The following is a 17,846-nucleotide window of genomic DNA, read 5'->3' as shown; positions in this document are numbered from 1 at the left end:
GGATGTGAGGAAGATGCTGGGGGGGGGGGGGGGTTGGGTCGGGTGCTGGGAGCCGTGAGGTGTCAGGGAGTGGGTTAATGGTGACATTCCAGGTGTGACGGATGGGACTGATGCCAGGGGGAGACAGGTGGTCACTCACCCTTGCAGTTCGAATGAGATCCTTCATGTTCTTGCGATATTGGACGCCGATCTTCCATATCAGGTTGTTGGTACTGACTGCCGCAACCACTACACCCCAGGCTGGATCAGCCTCGCTGCTTCTGGGTCTTTTACACACTCGGGGGTACAGGGTGCCCCATCTCTCCTCCACGGCGTCCAGAAGACTGTTCAGATCTCCCTTCAGGAAGCAAGGAGAAGGTCACTGCGCTGCCATCCTCCTGGTTTGATTGGGAGTGAGTGCAGAGAGACTGTTTAAATGCAGCTTCCTCTTGTTAACAGTGCACAGCTGAGTCCCAGGTCAGGTGAATCAGTTGCCAGGGGACTCCAAATCGGCATGATTCACGTGGAGGTTCATTTATTGCACTAAGGGTGGGAAGATTCCGATGAGATTCTTGCCAGAACAGCTGGCGTGAATTGCAATGATTTTCATGCCCAAAATGACACTGAGGGCTCCTCACTCTGAAATGAAATGAAAATCGCTTATTGTCACAAGTAGGCTTCAAATGAAGTTACTGTGAAAAGCCCCTAGTCGCCACATTCCAGCGCCTGTTTGGGGAGGCTGGTACGGGATTTGAACCGTGCTGCTGGCCTGCCTTGGTCTGCTTTCAAAGCGATTTAGCCCTGTGCTAAACAGCCCCGTTTGCAGCTCTGCAACTGGATCCTCGACTTTCTGACCCACAGACCACAATCAGAAAGAATAAACAACAACACATCCTCCACAATAGTCCTCAGTACCGGGGACCCACAAGGCTGCATACTTAGCCCCCTACTATACTCCCTGTACACACACGACTGCGTGGCAAAATTTGGTTCCAACTCCATCTACAAATTTGATGACGATACGCCATGATGGGCGAATAACGACGAGTCAGAATATAGGAGGGAGATAGAGAACCTAGTGGAGTGGTGCAATGAGAGCAATTTATCCCTCAATGCCAGCAAAACTAAAGAGCTGGTCATTGACTTCAGGAAGCAAAGTACTGTACACATCCCTGTCAGCATCAATGGGGCCGAGGTGGAGATGGTTAGCAGTTTCAAATTCCATCTCCAAAAATCTGTCATGGTCCACCCATGTCAATGCTACCACCAAGAAAGCACAACAGCACTCATACTTCCTCAGGAAATTAAGGAAATTTGGCATGTCCACATTGACTCTTACCAGCTTTTGCAAATGCACCATAGAAAGCATCCTATCTGGCTGCATCACAGCCTGGTAAGGCAACTGCTCGGCCCAAGACCGCAAGAAACTTCAGAGAGTCGTGAACACAGCCCAGTCCATCACACGAACCTGCCTCCCATCCATCGACTCCATCTACACCTCCCGCTGCCTTGGGAAAGCGGGCAGCATAATCAAAGACCCCTCCCACCCGGCTTACTCACTCTTCCAACTTCTTCCAAGGGGCACGAGATACAGAAGTCTGAGAACACGCACGAACAGACTCAAAAACAGCTTCTTCCCCGCTGTTACCGAAATCCTAAACAACCCTCTTGTGGACTGACCTGATTAACATGACACCCCTGTATGCTTCATCCGATGCCAGTGCTTATGTAGTTACATTGTGTACCTTGTGTTGCCCTATTATGCATTTTCTTTTCTTTTCCTTTCATGTACTTAATGATCTGTTGAGCTGCTCGCAGAAAAATAGTTTTCACTGTACCTCGGTACACGTGACAATAAACAAATCCAATCCATATTCAGCCATGCCCGTTGCACGATTGTCATGGTTGAGATGGGGACCACGCAAAGGTTTATTGACCTCAGGCGGGAATTTCAGGTCGCTGGGCGGGCACGATCCCGATTGAGTAATCTTTTTGGGAGATTCTGCCCTTCAGCTCTGTTCGCCCCACAGACGCTGCCAGACCTGCTGAATATTTCCAACATATTTTATTCATATTTGCATATTATTTGCGTCCATGGTATTGCCTTTGTTGTAATTGATCATGGTGGCCTTGACCCAGCATTTGCCTGTTGGCATCCTTCCATCTGCGAGAAATGATGGGAATACAACCTCGGAATTTGGTGTGTTCAGACGAGGCCATCGACTGCAATTCTTCTGATGGTTGAACAAACACGGTAGTGCAGTGGCTAGCATTGTTGCTTCACAGCTCCAGGGTCCCAGGTTCGATTCCCGGCTTGGGTCACTGTCCGTGCGGAGTCTGCACGTTCGCCCTGTGTCTGGGAGATACCGACCCTCCTGTATGGCTCAGAGACATGGACTATGTACAGCAGGCACCTCAAACCCTGGAGAAGTACAACCAGTGCTGCCCGTGCAAGATCCTGCAGTCCATTGGCAGGATAGGCTCACCACTGTTAGTGTTCTCACTCAGGCCAACAAGCCCAGCATTGAAGTATTGATCACACTCCATCAGCTCCGCTGGGTGGGTCACATCAGCACCATGTTTGACACGAGACTCCCAAAGCAAATGCTCTACTCAGAGGTTCGACATGGCAAGCGAGTTCCAAGAGGGCAGAGAAAATGCTTCAAGGGTACCCTCAAAAGACTCCTTGAAAAAGTGCAACATTGCCACTGACACTTGGGAATGGCCCAAGACCACGTGAAGTGGGGAGGAAGCATCTGGAAAGGAGCTGAACAAGTCCAGTTTCACCGCTGTGAGAAGTATCTACAGCAGCAAAGGGGCACATGGAAACCTGGGCACTCCACCCACCCCCTCCTCCAACTACCTTCTGCCCCACCTGCGACAGAGACTGTAGGTCGCACATTGGACTCCGCAGTCACCCGGGAACTCATTTTTACTGTGGAAGCCACTCATCCTCAACTCAAAGAAACTTCCTAAGAAGAAGAAGAAGTCACTTACTGGTGGTGTGAGATGATCTCTGTTACTGCCATGTTTGCAGGGCTGGTATCTGCTTTGGCGATCCTGAAACCACAAGTCACCATGGTGATGAACCCCTGCGCACAGCTGGTGTTGCCACTTCCAGACGATTGTTTCCCAATTGTCATGATTGACATTGAGAGCTTTCATATCTCTTTTGACAGCATTCTTGATTTGGAGCTCTGGGCATCCTACTGGTCTCCTGGCATGGGCAACCTCCCCAAATTGCATATCCTTGGGGAATGTGGCCATCTTCCATTCTGTGCACATGCCCAGGCCAGAAAAGCCTTCTTTGCTTGACTAGATCTAGCATGCTTGGCATGTTTTCCCTATAAAGGCCTGCCTCAAGGATGACTTTGTCTTTCCGTCAATGATGCATTGTAGATAGAGGTTATTGAGCTTTTTTACTTGGTTGTTTTATGTTGTCCAGGCTTTGCTGCCACACAGAGACCTGCTGGTTACAGGCCTCATAGTTAAGCACCTTGGTCCTGTGGGCCAGTTTCTTTTTCTCCCATTGCCATTCTGTTCGTTGGCCAAAGTTGACGGCTTCCTTTCCAATGCAGGTGTATTCAAGAGACAGGTTACTTGTCACCAGAGGCCCAAGTAAGCAGAATTTGCTGACTGCTTCCAGTGGTTTGTTGTTGAGTCTGACCTCAGACAGAGTCACAACACCCTGCTGCCTAACAGCAGTCTTCTTGGCTCTGACGGTGAGGGAGAAGGTGGCACAGTCCTGATGATCCATGAGCCGAGGGAGCTGGTTTCCTGTCCAGTGTGGCATCGTCACCATACAGACGTTCTCTGATCAAGACATGCCACACGTTTGGCTTTCCGCTGAGCGGTATTTTGCTTTTATAGCTTAACTCTTAATTGGTCACGGATTGGTCACGGTGGCCTTACCTCAGCACGCTAATATCAACCCCTATGGCATCAAGTATTGCAGTTCCACCTTTCCCAGCATGCTGTACAACTGTGAGACAGATATTCTTTTATGATGGACCCAAACCCTAGACCATTTTTTACACTAACCTCTCAGGCTCTGCTGACCTTTCCAGCCTCGTAATGAACTCCCAGCCATTTCCCATTCTCTACGCTTTGTGGTAAGTTTTGAGTTGAATGGAATGTAAATAGGATTTGAATGCATCGTCCAACAATCAGATCTAACATGTGTATTTTCCATGTTCATCCTGATGAAAATTATTTATGTTATGAATTTTATAAATTGTACAATTCACCAGGTGCAAGTATCATATAGTAAAGGAGAATAAAGGAAAGAGAATATAATGATAGCCCAAATACAGATTTAAAGTAGGTCTCAATTGGCTGAAATTCTGATTGCAACTTATTCTGATTCATAAGTACGAGGGTGAAATCCAAAAGGGTTCTTTGTCTCTAAACCTCAAATGACAGCATGGAATGTAGAGGAACTGCAGCTGAAAACATTTTGTTTGATCGAGCAGGAAAGACTAGTATGTACTTCTGGAACTGAGGAATTCTCTACAGTCCACAGATCCACGTTTAATGCAAAGGAAGACCCATTTGCTATCATAGGACAGAGTTGCAAAGAGCAGCAGGGCTGTTTCTCAATACACGTCGGGGTCCAAAAAGACCTTTGCAGAGTGGCTAAGCAAACAATGGTTAGCATTAAACTAGGGCGAGTTGCCTGTCCTCCAGTAACACATTATTTCCCCATACCTACATGCCACTGTCCTACCTATCTTGTGCAAACTCAGATATATAACTGCTATTCTAAAGTAGCTGCTATGTAGTGTGTGAACGAGACAGGTCTTGTGTTAAAGAGAATGTGATGGTCTTTTTTTATGGGATGGTTTTCTGACTTTGTGTTGCTGCCACTGCTTCACTTAACCATGATATCGTTTGAGAAATTATGGTATGGACACCCTGCTCAATGTTTCTTGCTCCAATGTTCATGAGCACATAGAACAGCATCAAGTTGCTGTACTTAGTTGATACCCACTAAATTTGCCAAAGATGTTTCGGTTTGTCCATTCCAGTGTAAGTAATTATTTTAAGGTGCAGGCAGCACGGTAGCACAGTGGTTAGCACTGTTACTTCACAGCTCCAGGGTCCCTGGTTCAATTCCCGGCTGGGTCACTGTCTGTGCGGAGTCTGCACGTTCTCTCCGTGTCTGCATGGGTTTCATCCGGTTGCTCCGGTTTCCTCCCACAAGTCCCAAAAGACATGAGGCTGGATTCTCTGATCCTGAGGCTAAGTGTTGACGTCGCTGGAAACGCCGTCGCGTTTCTCGACGGCCTCCAAACAGCCCCAGGATTAGCAATTCTGGCCCCCACAGGCGCGATTTCCGCGCATGCGCGTGTCTCCCTTGTCCGCGCCGGTCCCGACTCAACATGGCGCAGGACTATAGGGGCCGGCGCGGAAGAGAGGAGGCCAGGTGACAGGGAGGCCAGCCCGCCGATCGGTCAGGCCACATCAGAGGCCCCCACCCTGGGGTTGGACCCCCACCCCCCACGGGCCGCCGCCCGACCCTTCAACGCTGAATTCCCGCCGGCTGAGAGCAGGTGTGGATGGCGGCGGCGGGACTCGGCATTTCCACGACGGCCACTCGGCCCATACCGGGCCGAGAATCGGCGGGCTGGCCGCGTAGAGCTGCACGCGACCGGCGCCGGGCCAACCACGCGGGTGCCAATGCCGCCGATTCTCCGTTCTGTGGAGAATGGCATGCCGGCGGCGTGGCGCGTTTCGCGCTGGTTGCGGGTATTCTCCGGCCCCGGGCTGAGAGAATCCCGCCCATGCTTCGCGGCCGGCCCCTGAATCCCCATGCCATGTTGCGTCGGGGCTGGCGCGCTGAAGAAGTCCCCCTCACATGCGCAGGTTGGCGTGGCCCAACTGCGCATGCGTGGGTTGGAGCGGTGCCCATTTGGCGCCGGGGAGGGAGGCTGGAGCGGCATGAACCGCTCCAGCGCCGGGCTGGCCCCCTGTGGGGGACAGAATCAGTCATCCCCATGCCTGTTTCACGCCGTCGTGAAATGCGACGGCGTTCACGACGGCGCGAACATTTCGTCTCCATTTTGGAGAATCGCCCCCTGTAAGTGTGAAGACTCATTCTTTTGTATGATCATTACTTTTGGAGTTTTTACAAATACAAATTATAGATTTTTGAAACGTTTGATTTCTGTCTCTTTTGTTTCTCTCTCTCTCTCTCTTAATTCCATTTCCCCCCTCACTTTGTTTTGCTGACTGCACCTGATCTGACATTTAATTCAATATTCTAATAAACACTTCCTGATTCAGACTCTACGCTTCTCGGTAATAAATCCTCAATCTGATTGGCTCAGGTGATGCACAGCTGCTTCCCCTGTCCACACAGGTCTCTAGTGCCCTGTGAAGGATGGTGCCTTGAAATGGCCTTGTAATCACAGATAGCTCCGGTATAACAGTGGGCAAATATAAGTGTAAAATATTCCTGGTACCATTTTGCTGAGAGCCAAAAATGGCCGAATGGGAAATCAAGATCATTCGACAATATATTTTTAAAAATGTTTTAATTTTGTTGTACTTGCAGCACCAGTAATTTCCACGTGTGCTTGGAGAGCAAGTGGGGTAATATGGAGTGTGTTCAGGTGGCCAAAGAAGCAGAAATGGTGGAAATTATTCCAAATGGCAATCATATAGAAGATCTGACTGTACCAATCAAAACGCCACCTGAGGAGGACAGGTAAGTGATGGCAACTGAATATTGGTAGCTCGAATAGGTTTGTTATTTGAGCAAAAATGGTCACAGGTTCTAAAGGTTCTTATTGCTGGCGATGAGACACATGCATGGTTGCCAGAACAACACAGTTTTCTTATTGCCCAATTAAAAAAATAATTGGAAGTTATTCGATATTATCGCCGCTCGCTGTTTTCTCTGCCTCCTCCCGAAGCTGTCCAGCGAGCTGGGTAGCATCACGGAATGACTCACCTCACTGCTCACTGGAGTGGTGCTGGCAGCCAAAGCTGAGTGTTTGTCACATTTTAATACCAGCACAGAAACACAGCGGTCAACGGGAGCTGCCTCTTGCTGGCAGAAGGCTCAGTGAACCACTTACTGCACCTTCTAGCTGCTCATCTGCTATATATTTTTATAATTCATTCATGGGATGTGGGCCAGCATTTGCTGTCCATTCCTAATTACACTTGAACTGAGTGGCTTGCTAGGCCACTTCAGAGTCAACCACATTGCTGTGGATCTGGAGTCACATGTAGACCAGGCCAGGTAGGGATGGCAGATTTTCTTCTATAAAGGACATTAGTGAACCAGATGGGTTTTTACAACAATCGACAATGGTTTCATGGTCAGCATGAGACTTTTAGTTCCAGATTATTGTTGAATTCAAATTTCACCAACTGCTGTGGTGGGATTCGAACCGGGGTCCCCAGAGCATTACCCTGGGTCTCTGGATGACTATTCCAGTGACAATGTCATTAGACCACCACCTCCCCACTAACTGGGACCTTCCCCTACACATCATCAGTGCTTATCCAAATCACAAGGAAGCCTCTTTACCATATCCTGTCACATAAATAGGGCCCTGATGAAAATTAGAGGGAACAGGTTTTGAAGAGGAAGCGGCTTCAAAACTGGATGTAAATAATAATAATAGCTTATTGTCACAAGTAGGCTTCAATGAAGTGAGAAGCCCCTGGTCGCCACATTCCAGCGCCTGTTCGGGGAGGCTGGTACGGGAATGGAACCCGCGCTGCTGACCTTGTTCTGCATTACAAGCCAGCTGTTTAGCCCACTGTGCTAAACCAGCCCCTAATAATTATCGTGGTGGAGTTGATGCTCTTCTCTGTAGTCCACAAGAATAGTATGTGGCACTGCTACCCTTGGTTTAAAATTAAGGTAATTCCTTAGGGATCAGTTCTAAAATTATTTAGCAACAGTGGAACACACCAGACGTTTCCATGTCCTTCTTGAGAACTACATTCACTTGCTTTTAATCCAGAAAATCCTTTGCCGTGATTATTTTGGAAGGCATTATTATAAATACAGTAAATGAGCTAAAGCTAAAATTGACATATGTGGATTTTGTTGCTCTGGTTTTAAGTTCCTTGCAAAAACATTTATTTCTGCCCTCAGAAAAGACTCTTGTGGAAATGTCACATCCGAATACACTCAGCTTTAAAAGCAATTGATCCTGCCTCTGCTAATTTGACTTCGGGTCCGTGGATTCCTTCCTTTCAATTGCTGATGCAACTCCCCCACTCCAGAAAGTGACTGAAAAAGGCACAGGGGAGAAATTGGAAGATGTCCAAACGTTTAGTCCTGGACTCAGTATTCATTTTACTTCTCACAACTGCAAAGCTCTCAGTCCTGAGCGAGAATATATTGGCCCTCTTGCACAGCAGGGTGCGAACATAGGAATCCCGAACACACTTGTGTGCTTTCCTGTCCCTCTTGTGAGGTGTCAGCCATGACTTAATGGCAGAACTTTCACCTCTGAGTCGCAAGGTTGGTTCAAGTCCTGCTCCATAGACGTGAGCACAAAATCTAGGCTGACTCACTCGTGCATTACTGAGGGACTGCCGCATTGTCCGAGACGCCATCTTTCAGATGAGATGTTAAAGCAAGGTCTCCTAGATGTACCTAAAAAATTCCAAAGTGCTCATTAAAGAAGATCAAAGAATACTTGCCGGTGTGCTAGTGAACATTTATCCGAAGGCATTATTAAAGCAGGTTAGCTGGTCATCATCACAGTACTGTTTGTGGGATCTTGCTGTGCATAAATTCCCTACATTGTAACAGTGATTAGATCTCAAAAATACTTAGTAGGAGGTTAAGTGACTTGAGACATGTTGAGGCCATGAAAGGTGCTATAATGAAGGTAATAGTCAATTTAAAATTAAGAGGTTACTCCTCTTGGAATTTCAGAGCGAGTATTCATAAGCCATTATCCTAAGGCCTAAATTCAAGATCACAGTGTTTACTGCACATCTTCCGTTTCCTCTGACCCCCATCCCCCAAAATGTAACACAAGGAGGTTTATGGTTGGATCACTGATTGATATGGGGAACCTGTTCAGTTTGGCTCCCATAACCCCCGGGCCAGTTGCCAGTGACAGAAGTGCAGCGGAGTGGATGCTGGCAACTTTGCTTTGGCCCAACTAATATTAGAAACTCGCCATGGAAACAGAATGCAGACAAGACGTTTAGCTGGCGACCAGGCAGATACTGTGCATTTCATATAAGGTCTGAATTACTCCTGTAATTTTTTTGTGCACAACTTTGTCAAATGCCACCATATGGCAAGTACTTTTTTTTAAATGTCACTTTCATTGTTTTGTGAACTTAGTTTGAGGGTGTATTTTTCAAACAGACAGGTGAGACATCTTATGGGATTAGATTCTCATTTTGAATTTCCACATATCTGAAGATTTAATGCAGTTGGAGATGGGGTGGAAAATGCTCTCTTCCCCTTAAGGTTGGCCTTCCATTGTCCCGTCCATTTTGGACACAGGGAGTAAACAGTTAGAGGTGAAACCTGAGGAAGCATCTTATTTTCAGCAAAGTACAATCCCCCCCTCAACAGTCAACATGCAATCGCCATCGGACATTCAGGCGTAGGATTCTCTCGGTTTAAGAGTGCGGAGTGACCAGTGTGGTGGTCATGTTGGTCAATTGGCCGTGAAGGTTGAGTTTATTTTATTCATTCAGAGACTGTGGGCATCGATGGGTGGGCCAGCATTTATTGTCCCATTCTGAATTTCCCTTGAACCGAGTTGCTTGCTGGGCCATTTCAGGGGGCAGGGAAGAGTGAACCACATCGCTGTGGCTCTGGAGTCACATGTAGGCCAGACCGAAGGCAGATTTCCTTCCCTAAAGGACATTCACTGTTGCTTCACAGCGCCAGGAACCCGGGTTCGATTCCTGGCTTGGGTCACTGCCTGTGTGGAGTCTGCACATTCTCCCTGTGTCTGCGTGGGTTTCCTCCGGGTGCACCGGTTTCCTCCCACAAGTCCTGAAGGACGTGCTGTTGGGAGAATTGGACATCCTGAATTCTCCCTCTGTGTACCCGAACAGGCGTCGGAGTGTGGCGACTAGGGGATTTACACAATAACTTCACTGCAGTGTTAATGTAAGTCTACTTGTGAGAATAATAAAGATGATTATTATTATTAATAATGAACCCGATGGGTTTTTACGACAAGCGACAATGGTTTGAAGGTGATCATTAGATTTTTAATTCCAGATTTCTTTGGAATTCACATTTCACCCTCTGCAGTGGTGGGATTTGAAGCCAGATTCCCAGAGCATTACCCTGGATAGAACTGTCAGCATCTCATGAGGCTATGCAGCTACTCAATAACAATCAATTTTATTGTGTCTGCAATGGCTTGTGCTCTCTCAGCAAAAGCTTCACTGAAGGATTGGCATATTGCTAAAATAAATCGCTAATTTGATTTAGTTCCCCTTTTACTCGTTGAAATTAGGAGTCCAATATCTCCTCCATTACATGGGGATGAAAAGCATTGGGAGTAGGGGTGAGTTGAAGCTGGGATGAAATCACTATTGCAGAAACGATTGTGTGTGGCACAGTGGTTAGCACTGCTGCCTCACAGTGCCAGGGACCTGGATTTCAACTTTTGGTGACCGTTTGCGTGGAGTTTACACGTTCTCCGCGTGTCTGCGTGGGTTTCCTCCGGGTGCTCCCGTTTCCTCCCGCTTCCTCACGCAGTCCAAACATGTGCAGATTATGTGAATCGGCCATGTTAAATTGACCCATAGTGTCCTAAGATGCACAGTTTAACTGGGGTTGCGAAGATAGGGAGGGGGAGTGAGCCTCGGTGGGGTGCTGTTTTGGAGGTTCGGTGCGGACTCGATGGGCTGAATGGCCTCCTGCCCTGTGGGGAATGTATTCTACTCTAAACTTTTCTGCACATTCCAATCTTATTTCCTTCCATCCGACAGGTATGAAGAAAATGAAGGAAACTCAGCTGAGTGCGATGAATTCCTGCCTCATTCCGATACTGAGAAGAAATCTACTCGATTCACAGATGTAAGTTGTTTTTTTTGTTTGTGAAAAGACGTTTGTTCCTCAATTGGTGAAGTGCTGATTTTTAAAAATTCCTTTATCAGAGTTACAAAGCCAGAGCTGAGAGTGTGGAGGGGGTAAAACCCTAATCCAGCTCCTTGCCTTCTCCAAAAACAATTCAAATTGAAATTAAATCCAATTCATGGTCCCTGCAAGAGAGATATGCCAGATCCAGGTATTACACCTGGGGCAAAATTCTCCGTAATCGGCGCGATGTCCGCCGACCTGCGCCAAAAACGGCGCAAATCAGTCCGGCATCGCGCCGCCCAAAAGGTGCGGAATCCTCCGCATCTTGGGGGGCCGAGCCCTAACCTTGAGGGGCTAGGCTCGCGCCGGACTGATTTCCGCCCCGCCAGCTGGCGGGAAAGGCCTTTCGTGCCCCGCCAGCTGGCGCGGAAATGACATTGCCAGGCGGCGCATGCGTGGGAGCGTTAACGGCCGCTCACGGCATCCCCGCGCATGCGCAGTGGAGGCGGTCTCTTCCGCCTCCGCCATGGTGGAGACCATGGCGAAGGCGGAAGGAAAAGAGTGCCCCCACAGCCCAGGCCCGCCCGTAGATCGGTGGGCCCCGATCGCGGGCCAGGCCACCGTGGGGGCTCCCCCCCCCCCGGGCCAGATCGCCCCGCGCCCCCCCCCTCCCCCCCCAGGACCCCGGAGCCCGCCCGCGCCACCTTGTCCCGCCAGTAAGAGAGGTGGTTTAATCCACGCCGGCGGGACAGGCATTCCAGCAGCGGGACTTCGGCCCATCCGGGCTGGAGAATCGCTGGGGGGGGGGGGGGGGGGGGGGCCGCCAACCGGCGCGGCGCGATTCCCGCCCCCGCCGAATCTCTGGTGCCGGAGAATTCGGCAACCGGCGGGGGCGGGATTCACGCCAGCCCCTGGCGATTCTCCGACCCGGCGGGGGCTCGGAGAATCTCGCCCCTGATCTCACACTCATCTTAGACAAAAGGCCGAGGTCAGTTAATTGGATCAGAGCAGAACTAAGATCCTCCAGTGAATGATTGGCAATTCTGGGAGTGAGTCATTACATCGTTTATACTCTCTCTGTTTCTCGGTGTTCAAAGTCTTTTTTCATTGCAGTTTGAAGGGAAAACCTCATTTGGAATGTCAGTGTTCAACCTGAGCAATGCCATCATGGGCAGTGGCATCCTGGGTCTGTCATATGCGATGGCCAACACTGGCGTTGTTCTTTTCCTGTAAGTACACCTTTTATCTATTGTAATCAGTCACTTATCTCTGCTCTTCCATGCTTTGGACACATAGCACCCACGCAAAAGAGAACAGGCCAGTCATGGAGTCACTGAAGGAGCCCATTTGGCCCATCGTGTCCATGCTGACTCTCTGTAAAGCAATCCAGTCAGCCCCTGTTAACCTGCAAGGTTATTTGTCTCAAGTGCCCATATCCAGTTTCCTTTTGAAATTATTTATCACCTCCACTTCCACCGCCCTGGAAGCCAGGTTATTACCACTTGCTGCGTAAAAACAGCTCGTCCTTACATCTCCTCCTCCATCTCTTGCCCCAAAACTTTAATCTGTATCCACTAGTCCATGTTATAACTGAAAGATATTGGGCGGGATTAACTGTTTTTGGGACTATGTCCCCACCGCCGTAAAAACTGTGGGCTTTCACGCCATAGAAACTGGCGTGAAAGGGCCACATATTAATAACCCTGCAGGGGGCCAGCAGTTAACCATCGGAAAACTAGCAGCTTTTGCTGCAGATACGGGTCCCCCGCACTTCCGGGTCAGAGGCCGCGATGTGCACAGTGGCGGCCTCCAGTGGTCGCGCCGTGCTCCATAGTGGACTCAGACTGCGGAGCTGGACCTTAAACATAGTGACCCCGATCGGCCACGCGCCCGACCTGGACTGCCCGCTCAAATATTGCCTCTCACATATAAGGCCTCCCCTGCCCTCCGATTGCCCTGCCCCCAACCAGGGCGGCCGCAGACTGAGTCCGCAGCTGCCACGCTGGTATCCCGACGGGCAGGACCATGTTAGATCCAAGCCGTCGGCACTTCGGCCGGTCGTGGGTGGAGAATGGTGGGGCGGGCCTCCAGCAATAGTTGCAGGTAGACGATACGCGAGAGTACGCTGCTTTTCGGGGCACGGAGAATTAGGGAACCGGCACCGGCCCGATTCCATGCGGGGAAATGTATTCTCCGCCATGGCGCCCGCCGCGATTTCGGCATCAGGGTTCGGAGAATCCTGCCCCACTTCCCAGAATGGAACAGTGGCGCTAAAGGACCTAACTTTAAAAATTTTAAATAAAACTTGGAGGAACAGTGTCACTAATTAGGACCACTAATTAATTTTAACGTAAAGGAAAAAAACATTTATTCATATACTAACATGACCTGAGAAGAGAAATGATCATGCAGTCACATTTTTGAGGAGGCTTTTGTTTTACAAACAACATCTGACATCGAGCCACAGAATCACAGAATTGTTACAATGCAAAAGGAGGCCATTTGGCCCATCGTATCTGCACCAACTCTCCAAATGAGCATCATGACTTAATGCCGTTCCCCTGCCTTTTCCCCATACCCCTGCACATTTGTTTCTATTCTAATAGTCATCTAATGTCCTCTTGAATGCGTCAATTAAACCTGCCTCCACCACACTTCCAGGCAGTGCATTTCTTACCCCAACCATTTGTGTCCAAATGTTTTTCCGCACATCACATTTGCTTCTTTTGCAAATCACTTTAAATCTGTGGCCTCCCGTTCCTGATCCTTTTACCAGTGGGAACAGTTTCTCCCTGTCTACTCTGTCCAGTCCCCTCATGATTTTGAACATCTCTATCAAATCTCCATCTTCTCTCCAAAGAGATCAGTCCCAACCTCTCCACCTATCCTCGGTACTGGGGCTGGAATCACCGCCGGCGGGATGTTCCGTTTTGCCGGCAGCCCGGGGGTTTCCCGACGTGGCTGCCCCACAATGGGAAACCCCATTGACCGTCCGGCGTAACGGAGCATCCCGCCGGAGGGGTGAAACAGAAATGTGGCGAGACGGGGCAGAGAATCCAACCCCTGAAGTTTCTCATCCCTGGAACCATTCTTGTAAACCTCTTCTATACTCTTTCCAATGCGTCCACATCCTTCCGATTGTGTGGCGTCCAGAACTGTACACAATATTCCAGCTGTGGTCTAACTAGTGCCTTATATAAGTTCAGCATAACAACCTTGCCCTTGTACACTTGCCACGCAGGAGGCATTAGGACAGATGAGCAGAAATGTGGTCAAAGTAGTGGATTTTAGGAAGCATCTGAAAGGAGGATAAACAGACAGAGAGGAGGTGAAGTTAATGGAGGGAAGTCCAGAGCCTAGGCAGCTGCTGTCGGTGGGGAGAAGGTAAATGAAGGATGACCCAGTGGCCAGATGTGGAGGGTTGTAGAGCTGAAGGAGGTGGTAAGCATGATATTAACTGGCCTGTCAATTGTACTGAGATTCCCAGTAGTCAATTCATTTGCCATCTGCAGCAGTCCTGGGCAAAGAGATGATCTTTTCCTATTTTGACCAATGCACATCGAAGTTAAATCTGACAGTATTATGTCAGACGTCATGTTTATGTTGAATCTGAGACCATTTTGACTTGGGAATAGGGTTGGCATAAAGAGATACTTTTGACTGGTACAGTAATGGTGTCAGTGCTGTTGATGGGGTTATGTGTGTCGCTTGTAATTGTCAACAATACATGTGCTGTGTGAATACTTGTGGTCTGAAGAATGGATCATGAGGGGTGTTAGCAAATACACTGAGAATCAGTTCAGTTATGGGAGATGTTCCATCGAGGTGCATGAAGTCGGGCAACCTATGCCTCATTTCAGGAATTTATTTCTGTGCGCAGACACTTAGGAATTACTGGGATGCGCGTCAAATTCGTTTTTCCAGGAGGCTCCCAGTCATTTAAGCGATACGAGTAATACTGCAGAAGCCTGTGAAATCCTCTGAGCTCCTTGGTTGAATTACAGCGGTGTGCAGCCTAAACTGTGTCATTTTGGTGATGGGAGTATCTGAGTAACGCATTAGAACTGAGCAGAATAGAATGTAGAAGAATCAACGATTGTCGACTTGAGCACATAGTGTGGGAGTGGATTGGCTGTAATGCGATCCCTCTTTTAAAGTGATCGAATTATGCACTACGCACACTTAGAAACTACAGTCAGGATTCACGATGGGCACAAATTCTGTTATCACCGCTAAATATCACGAGAGGGCCATAACAGAATTTGCGACAAGATCTCTGTTTGACATCTTCCCACCCCACCCCCGCCAGTGACTTGAACCTGATTTCAATAATTTTTTATATCTTAACATATACTTACTGGGCTTGATATTGTAACATCCACCCATGCCTTATCCGCCCACCCAGCTGCCGTGACTGCGCAAATTATTTCTGGTTTTCAGAAATGCGAACCAGCCGTGATGACCACGCTGGGGGTGCAGAGGTGGGTATAGTCGCCAGGTGGTGAGGAACATGGCCACCTGGCACTACTAACCTGGCAGTGCCTGGGTGCCGGGGCACTCTCAGATTGGCACTGCCTGAGATGGGCCCTCTGGGGATCCTCATTGGGGGGTGTTGAGGGGGGCCCGATGGTGTTGAGAGGGAGTAGTTGTGCATTGGGATGGGAGGTGTGCAGGAGACTGTGGAGGGGTTGGGAGTGGTGCCAGTGAGGGGGAGGGGGGAAGAAAGGGTGCAATTTTGGAGAAATTCCATCCTACATTTTTTTTAGCTTTATACTGATTTCCTTTATTATTGCACAATACTTTCACTGCTCAAGGGTATGAGGAAGCCATATGATCGAGGGCAAAAGACACATTAATTATCATTTAGAAAGCACCGGGCAAGACTGAACTGTTCCTTACTGTGTCAGTATGTACAGGAGCTGGGCATGTTCTCTATGGTATCAGACTTAACTGAAAATAGAAAGAGAAAAGGCTGGGAAACCTCAGCAGGTCTGGCAGAATCTGTGGAGAGAGAAACAGAGTTGATGGGCTGAAGTTAACCAGCCTTCTGGGAGGCATGTGGACTGTACAATGGTGAGGGAAGATGGGTGATGAGTGGATGTGGACTGCCTGTCATCCTCATCACCCATTTTCCCTCACCATTGTATAGTCCACCCAGAGAGAGGCCCTTCCACCCAGAGGCCACTTCAGTGGCCAACTAAGGGCCTGTTCCTGCCACCACTGGCATTTTACCCGTGGCACGTGAATGCACAACTGCATGTGGAGACCACCTGGTCAACCTCAGAACCCTCCCAGGAGGCTCGGTGTGGGGTTCTTCTTTTCGGTCACTCTTTGGCCTCTGCTCTACAGCAATGGCTGTTCCTGTGGCAACTGCACAACCCAAAATTTATGACCGCCACCTTGCTCCCCCTCACCGGGTCAACTTGACTGGCCCTAGACCCCAGACTCCATTTACCCCATTCTGAGCGTGGCAGCCATCCAGTGCATCCTTTTCTTCTGGGTGCAGCCCAAGCAATGGCCACCGCCTTCAGTGGCACAGCTGAGCTGCCAGCCGTCCAATTGGCTGGCAGCAACGAGAGGCTGGGCAACTGCCCAGTGGCAGCCGATAAGCTGGCTGCTATGAACAAGATACTGCCCTGGGTCCCACAGACTGCAAAGCAGGGTCACCCCTTCCCTATGCCCCCTCCCCGCCCCACCCCAAGATGGGGGCAGAGATTACGGTCTGAAACGGTTTAATGCAATGTCCAGTCCGGAAGACTGTAAAGTGCCAAATCAAATGATTCGGTGGGGTTCCTGAAATGTACATTGAGGTGTGGTTCCTGAAATGTACATTGAGGTGTGGTTCCTGAACTGTACAGTTGCACTGGAACACAACATGAGGCCAAGGACAGAGAGGTCAATGTGAGACCGAGGTAGAGAATTAAAATGGCAAGTGATTGGAAGATTGGAATCCCGCTGGACTGAACAGAAGTATACCACAAGGCAGTTACCCAATCTTTGTTTGGTCTCCCCAATGTAGAGATGACAGCACCATGAGCAGTGAATACAATACACTGATTGGAAAGAAGTGCACGGAAATTGCTGTTTCACCTGAAATTCTGGGTCCGCGACAGTGAGAAAGAAGGAGATGAAAAGGCATTGATTGCTGCTTCTATGCTTGCCCAGGAAGGTGCTTTGGGGAGTGGAGAGGGTGTTGGGGGTGATTTTGAGGAGTGGACCGGGTTCTTATACAGGGAATGCTTCCTTTGGAATGCTGCAAGGACAGGGAAGGCAAAGGTGTGTTTGGTGGTGGCATCACACTGGAGCGATCAGCAATGGTGGAGGATGATCTGTTGAATATGGAGGCTGGTGGGTTGGAGGATGAGAGCAAGGGGAATCCTATCGTATTTTGGGGAGGGAGGAGAATGGTGAGGGCAGGAGTGTATGAAATGGGACAGAGACGGTCAAGGGTCCTGGGAACCATGGCTGGGGCGAGTCCTCACTTGAGCAAAAAGAAACACATATCGGAGGCATTGATATGGAAGGTTTTATCAACAAAGGATATGCAACGAAGACAGAGAAACTGGAAGGGTGGAATGGAGTCATTACAGGAATTGGGGTGTATGTAAGTGTAAGGAGTCAGTGGGAGTCAGTGGGCTTAGGGTGAATATTGGTTGACAGAAATTGAGGAAGAGATGAGTGGGAGATGAACCATGTGAGGGAAGGGTGAAAATTGGAAGCAAAGTTGATGAAATATTCCAGTTCAGGGTGAGAACAGTAAATGGCACCAATGTAGTTTTCAGTGTACCAGAATAAGCAACTCTTCTGAGTGACTGATTCCACTAACCAAGAA

General features: G+C 49.0%; 1 protein-coding gene across 2 annotated transcripts in view; it reads left to right on the top strand.

Moving 5' to 3' along the window:
• The window catches only part of slc38a3b (solute carrier family 38 member 3b), a 143,395-nt gene that overhangs the window by 32,115 nt on the left and 93,434 nt on the right, over window positions 1-17,846 (top strand). For both annotated transcript variants that reach the window (XM_072472904.1, XM_072472905.1), the window contains exons 2-4: window positions 6,536-6,688; window positions 10,924-11,011; window positions 12,128-12,243. In XM_072472904.1, the coding sequence (XP_072329005.1) occupies window positions 6,579-6,688; window positions 10,924-11,011; window positions 12,128-12,243 (314 nt within the window). In that variant the 5' untranslated portion in view covers window positions 6,536-6,578. The remainder of the gene's footprint in view (window positions 1-6,535; window positions 6,689-10,923; window positions 11,012-12,127; window positions 12,244-17,846) is intronic.

This window comes from Scyliorhinus torazame, chromosome 13 (genome assembly GCF_047496885.1).
Source record: "Scyliorhinus torazame isolate Kashiwa2021f chromosome 13, sScyTor2.1, whole genome shotgun sequence".
NCBI lineage: Eukaryota > Metazoa > Chordata > Chondrichthyes > Carcharhiniformes > Scyliorhinidae > Scyliorhinus > Scyliorhinus torazame.
Note: the sequence above shows the minus strand (reverse complement) of the source record. Positions and strands in the feature narration are given on the sequence as shown.